The sequence below is a fragment of the Schistocerca piceifrons genome, chromosome 1, assembly GCF_021461385.2.
Source record: "Schistocerca piceifrons isolate TAMUIC-IGC-003096 chromosome 1, iqSchPice1.1, whole genome shotgun sequence".
NCBI lineage: Eukaryota > Metazoa > Arthropoda > Insecta > Orthoptera > Acrididae > Schistocerca > Schistocerca piceifrons.
In genome coordinates, this window is record NC_060138.1 from 1,233,773,266 (window position 1) to 1,233,788,360 (window position 15,095).

The 15,095-nt window shown below is 44.0% G+C and overlaps 1 protein-coding gene and 1 pseudogene across 1 annotated transcript in view; both read right to left on the minus strand.

The window, feature by feature from the left end:
* The window catches only part of LOC124780139 (Down syndrome cell adhesion molecule-like protein Dscam2), a 513,871-nt gene that overhangs the window by 365,641 nt on the left and 133,135 nt on the right, over positions 1-15,095 (minus strand). The window contains exon 5 of the mRNA XM_047253759.1: positions 6,627-6,828. Within this exon, the coding sequence (XP_047109715.1) occupies positions 6,627-6,828 (202 nt within the window). The remainder of the gene's footprint in view (positions 1-6,626; positions 6,829-15,095) is intronic.
* LOC124727139 lies at positions 10,982-11,099 on the minus strand (annotated as a pseudogene).

Below are 15,095 nucleotides of genomic sequence, written 5' to 3' on the forward strand. Positions count from 1 at the left end.
TCAATGTCTGTGTGCTGCTACTGCCAGCAGTGGCCAAACAGTCAGTGACAAGCTGCACTTCCCTCGAACAACGCAAGCTACACAGAACGGCAGACACGTCAGGTGAAGGAAGACTGCCAGCAAATTCCAGTGCACTGCTGCAGAGAAGCTAGCAGAGCGGAGTTGTGTTTCACGTCAAGCATCAAGTGGAACGAATAGTGCGAAGCGTTTGCACAGCAGGATATCGTCGCAGTCCGCGGCTTAAACGGTAAAGTGTGTTTGTGTTCCTACGAGAGTTCCAGCAAGAGCACATAAGAGTTCCAGCTGCATTCGCTGTTACTGCTCCAGTTTCACTGCAGCTCGCCTATCCGAAGAAGGATTTGCCGCTCTTCAACAACGCACGGTAACGCCACTGCAGTGCCGACGCCTCAGAGCAAGACTGTCACAACCTAGCGCATTGTACAACGATCTCTTGAAGTTTTATTTCCATTTTATTTATTTATTTATTGTTCCGTGGGACCAAATTAAGGAGAAGTCTCCATGGTCATGGAACGAGTCAATACATGAAATTATAACACGATTGTAGAAACAGATAAAATGAAATATAAAAAAAACATATTCAGGTGACGAGTCGTAAGTTTAAATAAAGAAAATCAACACTGTTTAACACTGGAATTTGCTTAATTTTTTAGCTCTTCCAGGAGCTCCTCGACAGAATAGAAGGAGTGAGCCATGAGGAAACTCTTCAGTTTAGACATAAAAGAGTTTGGGCTACTGCTAAGATTTTTGAGTTCTTGTGGTAGCTTATTGAAAATGGACGCAGCAGAATACTGCACTCCTTTCTGCACAAGAGTCAAGGAAGTGCATTCCACATGCAGATTTGATTTCTGCCTAGTATTAACTGAGTGAAAGCTGCTAACTCTTGGGAATAAGATAATATTGCCAACAACAAACGACATTAAAGAAAATATATACTGTGAGGGCAATGTCAGAATTCCCAGACTATTGAATAGGGGTCGACAAGAGGTTCTCGAACTTACACCACATATAGCTCGAACAGCCCGTTTTTGAGCCAAAAATACCCTTTTTGAATCAGAAGAATTACCCCAAAAAATAATACCATACGACATAAGCGTATGAAAATATGCGAAGTAGACTACTTTTCGTGTTGAAGTGTCACTTATTTCAGATACTGTTCTAATGGTAAATAAAGCAGCATTTAGTTTCTGAACAAGATCCTGGACATGGGCATTCCACAACAGCTTACTATCTATCCGAACGCCTAGGAACTTGAACTGTTCCGTCTCGCTTATAATATGCCCATTCTGTCTGATCAAAACATCGGTTCTTGTTGAATTGTGAGTTAGAAACTGTAAAAACTCAGTCTTACTGTGATTTAGCATCAAATTATTTTCCACAAGCCACGAACTTATTTTGTTACTGTTTCAATATTACACACAAGATCCTTCACTATCAAGCTGGTGTCATCAGCAAACAGAAATATTTTTGAATCACCTGTAATACTAGAAGGCATATCATTTATATAAATAAGAAACAGCAATTGCCCCAGCACCGACCCTTGGGGAATGCCTCACTTAACAGTGTCCCATTGGGACTGAACATCACTACCACTCTAAATATTGCGGAGAATTACCTACTGCTTTCTGTTCTTAAAGTAAGAGGCGAACCAATTGTAAGCTACTCCCCTTACTCCATAATGGCCCATCTTCTGCAGTAATATTTTGTGGTCAACACAGTCAAAAGCCTTCGTTAAATCAAAGAAAACACCTAGCGTTCGCATCCTTTTATTTAATCCGTCCAAAACCCCACAGAGAAAAGAGAATATAGCATTTTTAGTTGTTAAACCATTTCTAAAACCAAACTGAACATTTGACAGCAAATTATGCGAATTTAAATGCTTCAGTAACCTTGTATATACAACCTTCTCGATAACTTTAGCAAACACCGATGGCATAGAAATGGGTCTAAAATTGTTAACATTATCAATGTCTCCCTTTTTATAAAGTGGCTTCACTACCGAGTACTTTAATCGGTCAGGAAACCGACCACTCCTAAAGGAAAAGTTACAGATATGGCTAAGTACTGGGCTAACATACATAGAACAATACTTCAGTATTCTGCTAGATACCCCGTCATATCCAAGTTGAGTATTTATGAGTCATTGAAAAAATATGTGTTTTGCAAATAGGATTCTAGTCGTTTCAGTAGATGTGGTTATAGGTAGGTGTGTCACATAGTTGGTTGAGAATAATGGCCCTCTTCACACTGACATGAGTGGCACATTGGAGCGTGTTGTCAACATAGATGACTACACATTGACGGCGAAGTGTAATTACATTTTATGTGAGCCCTTCCAGCCATCAGGGCATTGAACTGGTGGTCACTGCGGATGGCCGCTGTGTGGGCCACAGAAGTATCAACCGAGCTGACAGCCTCAGTAGCAGAACAGCCACTGTGTGACCCGTGCAAGCACCCATCTAAAAGTCATCCACGGTGATCAGACTGCCACCGTCTGGTCCACGAAAGCATCGATCGAGTTGGCGGCCACAGGAAATGGACGGCCGCCACGGGAGCCTCAATGCAGCCACTACAGCCGTAGTGGCTGTTGTGGCATCGCATATACCGGCGGATACAGTGATGGGACGGCTGCCATGTAGCTCACAGGAGCGTCGATCGAGTTGGATGGCCATGATGATCTGACAGGCGCCGAGTGTCGTCCGATCTAGCTGATTTAAAGACCGTCCAGCATCTGCTAAACTGCTGTCATTCGTCTCCGACCTTGACTCCGAGCAGCCATGCCATCCTGATAGCAGAAGAATGACTCTCCACTAGCGGTCGTACTAAACGAGATCTCTACATCTTTTACAAGCTGCGACATAATCGCAGTACAAAATTTCTTTCTTTAATTACAGTCAAAAATAAGAAACAAACTGCCCTAAGATTATCGATTTCGGTCCGTAGTGACCATTTTCAGAACTGGCTTAAACAGAAGTTTTCTTATGTTATCCTAATACAGTGCATGGGAGTTTGACTTAATCTCTCTTTTTCTTCTACGCTTATTATTATGCATTGAGCCTGCTCTGTTTTCAGAAATTCTCTAATTTTTAGGGGTTCCAACATCTCTTTTCTCCTGCTGGTTTGCAAGCAAAGCCTACTTTGGAAAGTCGTTTACGTCCATTCTTTGCGCCTCCGGTGTTTAGTTATTCTACTTTCATTTGCTCTTGCTCCATCATATTCGGTTAATAAAGTACCAGCTTTCTTTTGTTTTAAGCAGATCTGAAGCGAAATGAATAGTCTGATGACAATTTGTGCGTGATCACTGACTGGAATCAAGGAGAAAATTCTGTACCTATTGTATCAGTCCCATCTGGTAAGGGTCCGAGACAAACGAGTCGGTAGAACGAGGGCTTTAAAAGCTATCTCCTTCATGGCTGGATTACACTTCCTCAGGATTCTTCCAATGACTCTCACTCTGCTATATACTTTTCTGACAATTAGTTTTATGTGATCCACGATAGGACGAAGGGCAGCCTTCTTCCTACTGTAGATCTAATTAATACGGTCGCGGCGCACACTGTTCCTGATGGAAACAAAGTTTTTATTGATCGTCCCACTTCAAATCGTTCCCTACGCGTACTATCATTCCATCTCGGTAACCGAGTTGCCAGCGCGGCTGACCCTCGTGTGGAGGACCCAAGTTCGACTCCCGACATTAACAGTGATTTATACTTGGTGGGAGGACTGGATATGCGTACAGTAGCCTCCTGATGCAAATTGAAGACCTACTTGACCGAGTAATAGCGGCTCCAGGTTACAAAAAGTGACAACGGCCGGGTGGTGTGCTGACCCCACTCCATACCACATCCAATGACGTCACTGGCGAATGACGACAAGGCGGTCGGACGGTATCGATAGGCCCGCCACGGCCTATGGACGGAGTTTATGTTATGTATACTCTCAGGTACTGACTGCATATGATTGCGTCCAGTGATTGTTCTGCAATCGTGTAATCGGCTTGTTTAGTGTGCAGTATATTAAACTTAATTCTGGCAGGGTTCAACTGCCAGCCCCGGCACCAAATTGTAACCCTCTGCAGGCCTTCCTTCATTTCGTTACAATTTTCGAGCGTTGCGATGTCTCTGCATACAATGTCATTATTTGCGAATAACGTACAGAACTTCTGACGTCGTCCACTTGATAATTTATACATGCTCTGAACAACAATGGTCGTATACTACTCCCTTGGGCACGTCCGAAGTTTCTTTTATGTCTGAAGATATCTTTGCGTTAGGAATGGCATGCTGTTGCGGCGCGGCATGCTACTTTTTACCGCCCTGCCAGTGTCCAGTAATGTTCATTTGGCTAGCTATAAGCTGTAGTAGAAAATACTAGACCACTGCTGTCTATTGCAGGCCGCAACATACATAGAATTGTCCGGTAAACGGGATGTGGCTAGCTACTGAAATAAAAGTTTTAACTTGGCAATGTAAATTTTCAGGTGTATTTTTACGATAAAGGTCACAGTTAATATTGCCAAGTCCGTACTAAGTGGCAACACAATGTAAAGTTCACATGCACACCACAATCACACACGTAGCCAGTTTATGGTATTTACACCCGTTACCAAAGTTAATAGAGTTCACCGGATCATTTAGTTATGAAAATGCTCGCTCAAATGTTGTGCACTCTGCTCTACACGTAATACCTGTTCCAGTCTTAGATCGCACAACACGCCACGCGGTTTTAACTAACAGTCAAAAGCAATAATTTCGATATTCCGTCCGAAATTCCACTATACCGTTCACTTAAATACACTTTGTACTACTTCGCGAACTCGTAATTAGCATATTTCCTCGATTTTACAGTACTTTCGTCGGAGCTGCTTTCAATGAGATGTTACTAGTTCGAACCCTCAGCCCCAGCCCCCCTAGATCACAGCAAAGGCTTTGTTCCCAGCATAGATTGGCGCGAGCCTGCATTTTTCTGATTGGCTGATATCACAAACAGCGAATCAGGTCGCAGTATTATCCCGCGGTAACCCGCGCTTTAATTCAATCATAGTAAAACATTTCTTTATATGGCAATTTCTAAATAAATAAATTTAGAAAAGTATCAAATACAAAATTACTCCTTCTGAAATTACCGATTAATTTGTGTTCTACTCACGATTTATTAGTACCCTAAACTGACTGCACATTTAATTACAGTAAATCCCCTGTATAGTTTAACTGGTACTTCGTGAATAAACAAAACAATTTTAATTTACTTCTGTTCTTCTTCACTCATACAACACTCACACTGCTAATTACTACTCGTATAAAACAATTATAATTATGCAAATACATTAAATATTAATCAAACATAACTTTACAACATTGTTTTGACTACGACAGCTAGCACTGTCTGTAAACTGCTAACCTCTGCCGCCTACTAGTACAACTACGTGCAGCTCTGTAACTCACAAGGGAACCTCCCCATCGCACCCCCCTCAGATTTAGTTATAAGTTGGCACAGTGTATAGGCCTTGAAAAACTGAACACAAATCAATCGAGAAAACGGGAAGAAGTTGTATGGAACTATGAAAAAATAAGCAAAATATACAAACTGAGTTGTCTATGTGCAAGATAAGCAACATCTAGGATAAGCTGAGTTCTAGAGCGCCGTGGTCCCGTGGTTAGCGTGAGCAGCTGCGGACCGAAAGGTCAACGGTTCAAGTCCGCCCTCGAGTTAAAATTCAAATTTCTTCTTTTCGCAAAGTTATGATCTGTCCGTTTGTTCATTGAAATCTCTGTTCACTGTAATAAGTTTAGTGTCTGTGTTTTGCGACCGCACCGCAAAACCGTGCGATTAGTAGACGGAAGGACGTGCGTCTCCAATGGGAACCGAAAGCATTTGATCGCAAGGTCATAGGTCAACCGATTCCTCCACAGGAAAACACGTCTGATATATTCTAAACGACACTGGTGAAGGCATGTGCGTCACATGACAGGAATATGTTGTCGACCCACCTAAGTTGTACACTTGGCAAATGGGTAAAAAGATTCTTCTACCTTGCCCGGTTTAGGTTTTCTTGTGGATGTGATAATCACTCCCAAAAAAGTGATGAAAACATAAGAGTTTGTCACATGAACTGAAAATAAAGTATAAAAGTTTTCACTGGAGGCAGGACTTGAACCAAGGACCTCTCCTTCGGCAGCTGCTCACGCTAACCACGGGACCACTGCGCTCCTAAGAGCACGCCATCCTTGATGTTGCCTATCTTGCGTATGGACTACTCAAATTGTATATTTTACTTATTTTTTCATAGTTCCACACAACTTCTTCCTGTTTTCTCGATTGATCTGTGTTCAGTTTTTCAAGGCCTATCCACTGTGCCAACTTATAACTAAATCTGAGGGGGGTGCGATGGGGAGGTTCCCTTGTCAGGTCCATGTCAGCTGGTGACATCTGTCGATGACTCATGCCTATAACGATATCGTCCTAACAAGCGACAGGAGCGATGCGAAGGCGCTACGCCTCACTGTGATCTTATCATGTCAGTATAGTCTTGGGAAATGACGGGAGCATTCGTGGCAGAATCATCTTCCCGCAGCTGTTCGCTCTTACCCATCTCGAGGTGAACTTACCAGCAGGTGCGGCGTGACGTGTACTTGCAGCGGCGCTGTGACTTGCAGCGAGGCGTGCACCCGCTGCTCCCCGAAGGCGTTGTTGACTCGACACTCCCACCTGCCGGCGTCCTCCGGGCGCGCCCCCATGATGTGCAGCGCCTCCTGAGACGCCCACACACGTCCTGACGAGCCCACAGGTGTTCCGGACTCGTGCCACCACCTGCAACAAATGGGAGACTCAAGAACATCTGCGACAGGAGCGAATCATTCTGCGTAAGCTTCAGTTGATGGCCAGTAGCCGATCATCAGTTGTGGTGATCCAGGAACGAATCTGTAAGCCCCTGTCTTTCAGTGTCAATATGAAGAACATACCCTCCCTCCTTGGATGACAAGCACGACTAGTACTTACAGCCGAAGTATTGGCGGTTTTGGGAATGGGCCATCTAGCCTCCCACTTGTGCACGCTTAATGTGATTACTAGGCTATAACGATCCTCTAAGTATCTTACCACTTTGTCAGCGAGCCAAATATACGCTGCTCGACAAAAACAGAGAAGCACGCAGAAGAAGAGGAGAAAACAAAGTGAAACTACACGGCTACAGAAAGTTGATTACTAGGTCGAGTAGAATTTACAAAAAAACTTGGCAGTGTGAGTCCACTTATCAGTATATCGTTCCATCCCCCTCTGACCTGGATGCATGCACTGCTTCAGTGGAGAAGAGTGTCATGAAGCCGTTGAATCCTCTCCTCTGAAGAAATTGGCGCACAAAACTGTTGTACGAGGGGGTAAAAAAAAAAAAAAAAAGACGGAATAACAGTGTGTAGTGAGCATTTCTGCCGCTAGACGTGTATAGCGCAACTCATTGCCATTTTAGTGCCGCCTGTGTTGTCGAACTGGCTTGTTCTGTTCATTTGCAGTGATTGTCTGCTTGCGTTGTTTTGTTCTTGGTTCGTTTATCGTGATGGAAAGTTTAAGTGAAGTACGTGCAGCTGTGAAATTTTGTTTCTTACTCGGTACAAATACTGCGGGAACTGCTTTAATGTCACTGTTCATCTACATCTACACTTATACTCCGCAAGCCACCCAACGGTGTGTGGCGGAGGTCACTTTACGTATCACTGTCGTTACCTCCCTTTCCTGTTCCAGTCGCGTATGGTTCGCGGGAAGAGAGACTGCCGGAAATCCTTCGTACGCCCTCTAATCTCTCTAATTTTATATTCGTGATCTCCTCGGGAGGTATAAGTAGGGGGAAGCAATATATTCGATACCTCTTCCAGAAACACACCCTCTCGAAACCTGGACAGCAAGCTACACCGCGACGCAGAGCGCCTCTCTTGCAGAGTCTGCCACTTGAGTTTTCTAAACATCTCCGTAACGCTATCACGCTTACCAAATAACCCTGTGACGAAACGCGTCGCTCTTCTTTGGATCTTCTCTATCTCCTATGTCAACCCGACCTGGTATGGATCCCACACTGATGAGCAATACTCAAGTATAAGTCGAACGAGTGTTTTGTAAGCCACCACCTTTGTTGATGGACTACATTTTCTAAGGACTCTCCCAATGAATCTCAACCTGGCACCCGCCTTACCAACAATTAATTTTATATGATCATTCCACTTCAAATCGTTCCGCACGCATACTCCCAGATATTTTACAGAAGTAACTGCTACCAGTGTTTGTTCCGCTATCATATAATCATACAATAAAGGATCCTTCTTTCTATGTGTTCGCAATACATTACATTTGGCTATGTTCAGGGTCCGTTGCCACTCCCTGCACCAAGTGCCTATCTGCTGCAGATCTTCCTGCATTTTGTAATGCTGCAACTTCTCTGTATACTACAGCATCATCCGCGAAAAGCCGCATGGAACTTCCGACACTATCTACTAGGTCATTTATATATATTGTGAAAAGCAATGGTCCCATAACACGCCAGAGGTTACTTTAACGTCTGTAGACATCTCTCCATTGAGAACAACATGCTATGTTCTGTTTGCTAAAAACTCTTCAATCCAGCCACACAGCTGGTCTGATATTCCGTAGGCTCTTACTTTGTTTACCAGGCGACAGTGCGGAACTGTATCGAACGCCTTCCGGAAGTCAAGGAAAATGGCATCTACCTGGGAGCCTGTATCTAATATTTTCTGCGTCTCATGAACAAATAAAGCGAGTTGGGTCTCACACGATCGCTGTCTCCGGAATCCATGTTGATTCCTACAGAGTAGATTCTGGGTTTCCAGAAATGACATGATACGCTAGCAGAGTGTAAGAACCAAAACTGAAATGTCTTAGGTGGCAGACACTTGAAGAAAGAAGCGACCCAGAAACAAAGCAATAGGCAAGCCAATGGAATACGTCATCGTCACTCCTTCCAAAAAATGTCAAGTCAAATTCAACATCAAAACAACGCCGATTTGCCTTTTTGATGCCAAGGGCGTGAGAGACATCACCTAAACAAGATGATCATTCTAAGTGTCCAGAGGGGAATTCAAGCCTTCATAAAGGCGAAGGGTAGATCCTACATTTATGTCCAGATACTTGCAATCAGATAGTGTGCTTGTAGAGGTATGAAGTGGAACAATTCCATAGCCTTCATTAACGCTAAAGCAAACGGAAGGCTTCGATTAATTGGTAGGATACAGGAAAATAAACTGCAAAACCACATTTACAGCTCAATCTTGAATACTGCTCAACTGTCGGACATCATCCAGGTTAGACTAACGGGGACCTCATTCGTAATCACCAAAGGGCGGTGCGATTTTTTGACAGATGAGAGAGTGTAAGAAGCAAAACTGAAATATCTTAGGTGGCAGACACTTGACGAAAGAAGCGAGAATATGTTAAGGGAACTTGAACAACCAACTTTCAATGCAGAAACTGTCAATATTCTTCACTTTCCTACGTAGAGATAATGCAGATAGAATTCGGGAAAGAACGGCTTGCACAGAGACGCACCATCACTATTTCCGCATTCCCTTTGTGAATGTAACTGAAAGAAATTTTATTAAATGATATAACAAAAAGAGCCGTCTACCACACTCGCTTCATAAAGATTCGCAGAGTACAGAGTAGAGGTAGATCGGTATTCGCAAAAGGCTGTAAAGCTAGTTCCGACAAGTATTATAAAAGCCAGTTGGATAACGACTCTTGTCTGCACAGAATTTCTGCCGAGGATCCGGAAGAAGGAGGTAAAAGAGAGCGGTGTGTGTAGAGTCAAAGAGAGTCGTTCTTTCGCAACTTATCTGCAAATAGGAAGATAGCCATATTACAGTAGGGAGTACAATTCACGATAAACTACAAATTGTGCAGTGGAGTATTTATGTAGATGTAGGTATGAGAGCAAGCAGTAGTTTAGACAAGAAAAGAATAAAAGCTTTTGAAATGTGGTGCTACAGAAGGATGCTGAAGATTAGATGCTTAGATCATGTAACTAATGAGGAGGTACTGAATAGAATTGGCAAGAAGAGGAAATTGTGGCACAACCTGACTAAAAGAAGGGAACGGTTGGTAGGACACGTTCTGAGGCACCAAGGGATCACCAATTTAGTATTCGAGGGAATCTTGGAGGGTAAAAATCGTAGAGGTAGACCAAGAGATGAATACACTAAGCAGATTCAGAAGGATGTAAATTGCAGCAGTTACCCGGAGATGAAAAAGCTTGCACAGGACAGAGTAACATAGAGAGCTGCATCAAACCAGTTTCTGGACTGCAGACCCCAACAACAACAGGTATTTGAGCAGGTAAATGCCTCTTTGGAGCATTTGTTGTTCTTTGGAACAGATGGAACAGATTGGCTTATCAAGTTCAAATGTATGTCACATATTAAGGTCGTGTGGTCTCTTGGTGATGTAAAACATTTAAGCTTCTAAGTCAATGCGATGAAAAGATTCTGCCCTTTATGTCACATATGTTCAAACTTGCAAAATCTTCAAAGCGTACAGTGTGCTTCCCGTTGACCTAGAATCATTAAATTCGTCAAGCAAGGTTTCTCAGTACAAGTAAAGTAAAAATATCTGATAATTGTTAAATTGTTATTACGTCGCATAAAAATGTCGTTTTGCCGTTCGTACATTGCTTTCATCATCCGTCAAAAGTATCATAGGTGAACATTACTGCATGCAAACAGAGAATGTATGTTTTAGTCATGTTTTACTTAAACTCTCCGTCCGAACAGCCTTTGGAAGGGCCAACGATCCGATCGACCACCGTGTCATCCTCAGCCCACAGGCATCACTGGATGCGGATATGGAGCGGCTTGTGATCAGCACACCGCTCTCCCGGCCGTATGTCAGTTTACGAGACCGGAGCCGCTACTTCTCAACCAAGTAGCTCCTCAGTTTGCCTCACAAGGGCTGAGTGCACCCCACGTGCCAACAGCGCTTGGTACACCGTATCGTCACCCATCCAAGTGCTAGCTCAGCCCGACAGCGCTTAACTTCGGTGATCTGACGGGAACCGGTGTTACCACTGCGGCAAGCCCGTTGGCCCATGTTTTACTAGGTAAACGAAAAATATTTTGGTAGAACTTATCTCTCTACATATTTAAACCGAAATCTCCTACTCGCTTCTTTCTCTACGTCCCGGCTAGTCCGAGGAACAACTGTAGAGATTTTTATACGGTCTTGGAATTCTCGCTACCAATATCTTGCCAATATCGATGTCGATAAGATGCAAAAATCGTTGCAATTCTCGATACACAGTATTGCTGGAAATATATATTTTTGTACGGAAGGCTTAGTGTGCGAGTCCTCCTCGCATTAGGCAAGCTTTGTTCCAGCATCGGCGCCGCCGGGTGACACGACAGGACAGGACAACAGCGTTCTCGTGTGCCAGAGGACGGCAGGGGACTTTAATTTCGCGTCGGCGGTCTGCCCACAAGCCCGTGGCAGGGTCCGGAGTTCCTGCGGCGACCCGCTGGCGGCACACATCAAAGGCACGGCTGGACGGACACTGGCCTGCCGAGTGACGTCACGGGCAGGGCAACGGCCGCGGCCGCGGGCTGCAGCCAGGTACCCAGCTGGACACCACAGGAATGCCGCCACTTCTCTGTCTGAGTCCGCACCCTGAGAATTGCCGGGAAGTACGTCATGTCGTCTGCTTTTCGACCGTTACTGTTTTTAATTAATGCATAATTAAAGTAACAAATTTGTTTGCGTGACCATCTTCCGCAGCAAGATGCTGCCTTAGAACAAGAAAAAGGTGAAATGCATATGGGAAAAATAAATTAATTGGCACCAGGAAAAGGTGGTTTTATTTACAGAATAAGTATATACGAGTAATTAAAGCACCTTGTTGGTTTGGTGCGTAACTCCTGGAAATACCGAATTATAACGCTGGCGGAGAAACACAACGGTTATATGGCCATGAAAGTGTTTCTTAACCTGATATATATATGTATACTACTTGCCATCAAAATTGCTACACCACGAAGATGACGTGCTACAGACGCGAAATTTAACCGACAGGAAGAAGAAGCTGTGAATGGCTTTTCAGACCATTCACACAAGGTTGGCGCCAGTGGTGACACCTACAATGTGCCGACATAAGGAAAGTTTCCAATTGATTTCTCATACACAAACAGCAGTTGACCGGCGTTGCCTGGTGAAACGTTGTGATGCCTCGTGTAAGTAAGAGAAATGCGTACCATCACGTTTCTGACTTTGATAAAGGTCGGATTCTAGCCTATCGCGATTGCTGTTTATCGTATCGCGACATTGCTGCTCGCGTTGGTCGAGATCCAATGACTGTTAAAAGAATATCGAATCGGAGGGTAATACGGAACGTCATTCTGGATCCCAACGGCCCTGTATCACTAGCAATCGAGATGACAGGCATGTTATCCACATGGCTGTAACGGATCGTGCAGTCACGTCTCGATCCCTGAGTCAACAGATGGGGACGTTTGCAAGACAACAACCATCTGCACGAACAGTTCGACGACGTTTGCAGCAGCATGGACTATCAGCTCGGAGACCATGGGTGCGCTTACCCTTGACACTGCATCACAGACACGAGCGCCTGCGATGGTGTACTCGACGACGAACCTGGGTGCACCAATGGCAAAACGTCATTTTTTCGAATGAATCCAGGTTCTGTTTACAGCATCACGATGGGGTGCCATTGGTTACACGTCTCGGTCACCTCTTGTTCGCATTGACGACACTTTCAACAGTGGACGTTACATTTCAGATGTGTTACGACCGTGCCTCTACCCTACATTAGATCCCTGCGAAACCCTACATTTCAGCAGGATAATGCACGACCGCATGTTGTAGGTCCTGTACGGACCTTTCTGGATACAGAAAATGTTCGACTGCTGCCCTGGCCAGCACATTCTCCAGATCTCTCACCAACTGAAAATGTCTGGTCAATGGTGGCCGAGCAACTGGCTCGTCACAATACGCCAGTCACTACTCTTGATGAACTGTGGTATCGTGTTGAAGCTGCATGGGCAGCTGTACCTGTACACGCCATTCAAGCTCTGTTTGACTCAATGCCCAGGCCAATCTAGGCCGTTATTACGGCCAGAGGTGGGTGTTTTGTGCAGTGATTTCTCAGGATCTATCCAGCCAAATTGCCTGAAAATGTAATCACATGTCAGTTCTAGTATAATATATTTGTCCAATGAATACCCGTTTATCATCTGCATTTCTTCTTTGTGTAGCAATTTTAACGGCCAGTAGTGTATATACTATAGATACATGGTGATCGTACGAGTCAGTATACGGTTTACAGAATGCTGGTTAGAAAATTAATGAACGAACGTATTAAAAATTAATAAAATGCGAAAAACATTATGAGAGAATTTGCGATTACGTAATGCATTACAGAGAAAAGTTATATTGCGAGAAACTCCTGTGCCAGAACAAACCTTTGAATTTGGATATGAATATTTGGGGTTTTTCACTCATTTTTATCTAGTTGTGGAAAGTGATACCTTCCGAATAGTGCACAGGTTTCTGTTCACTGCTTAAAGAAGTGTGTACATGCGTGTGTCAGTGCAAGGCATGCCTAACGATAAGGGAAACTGAGGAAGGCATCTCACCACACACTGAGACTGGGATTAAGCCTAACCAACTCATTATAGGTGTGGAAGATAATGTCGCCGCATTTGACTGTAAGTCAGGATGGTGACACACTTTCCATATTTCTAGAGAAGTAACTATTATTCTGGAGTGCATTTAGAAGGAATGTTCTGGGAAGGTGTGTTTTTTTAGACTGTAGAAGGGGGGTATTACACAACAATAGCAAACATTGCTAAGAACAATTTGACTGGGGAGATGAAGAAAAATGTAAGGAAACACCGAAACGAATTTTGCGCAACGTTACGGGAGAGATGAAACAGTGCAATTGGCTGTAGACGCTTTACGGAGTTCAACCAGGATGTAACAATGGCTCGAAGGAGCCACGGCGAGGTAGATGATAGTGTATTTAGCAATTCATGCAATGGCACGCACAATAGTCGATGTAAGTTGTTGAGTTGCAATCCTGCTAGTATTTCATTTATCTTAATGTAATAGCTAACATCTAGAAAAGTGAATCTCAGTTAATTTTTAGTATCATTTTTGTACTACTGAATTCTTCTTGATCATTGTGTGTTGATAGATGTTATTTCGGAATAGGCAGCAAGTACACTTGTCATGGTCCAGAATATGATAATTTGGTGGAAATTGAAAACATTTATAGTCCGGATTAATTATATTTCTGGAAATGGGCAGTACACCCACGCGACATTATGCCTCCCCACACCATAACGCCTGAACCACCAAAACGATCATGTTCGATAAGGCAAGGGGTAGGATATGGGAATACGTAATGCACCCAGAAACATTGTCCAACATAATACTTCTGGTGATACAGGTGTTTTGGTGCGGGAAATCATAATGTTGCGTGGGCATACGACCGCCACATCTTTAAACACGGTACACCAACGGTCAACGTTACTGTGACACGGTACTCCCTCCCCCCACGTGCGTCTTTTCGCGGTGCATTGGGCTCTGACTTCATTTTCATGGACGACAATGCTTTTGGTACGCGAGGATATTTGACGAAGTGAGGGCTATGCCCGTCCCTCCGACTTAAATCCCATGGAGCAAGTGTGGGATGCACTGGGGAGCACGTTCATATTGCCTCAACGATGATCCAGCGGGCTTCAACAGCTTACCAGCCTCGTGGCCAGCATTGCAGCACGTTGGAGGGCAAGAGCTGTCGTCCGTGGTGATCACACGCCCTATTCCGAACCATGCCCCGTCTTTTGTAAGGTCTAGTGGGCCATCATGAATGGTGGCGACTTCAGTGTAATTATTGTCCTTGAATGAAAGTGTCTTTTCTATTCGTCACATTTCATATTTCCTTCAGTTCCGTCTACAGTTTACTGTAGGAATTCTCTCTATATATTGTCCAAGTTTCATCGGGCAGTGTTACTCGACAGTGACACATCACATGGAAGTAACTTTCGTCCTTAAGTTTAGCACACCAGTGC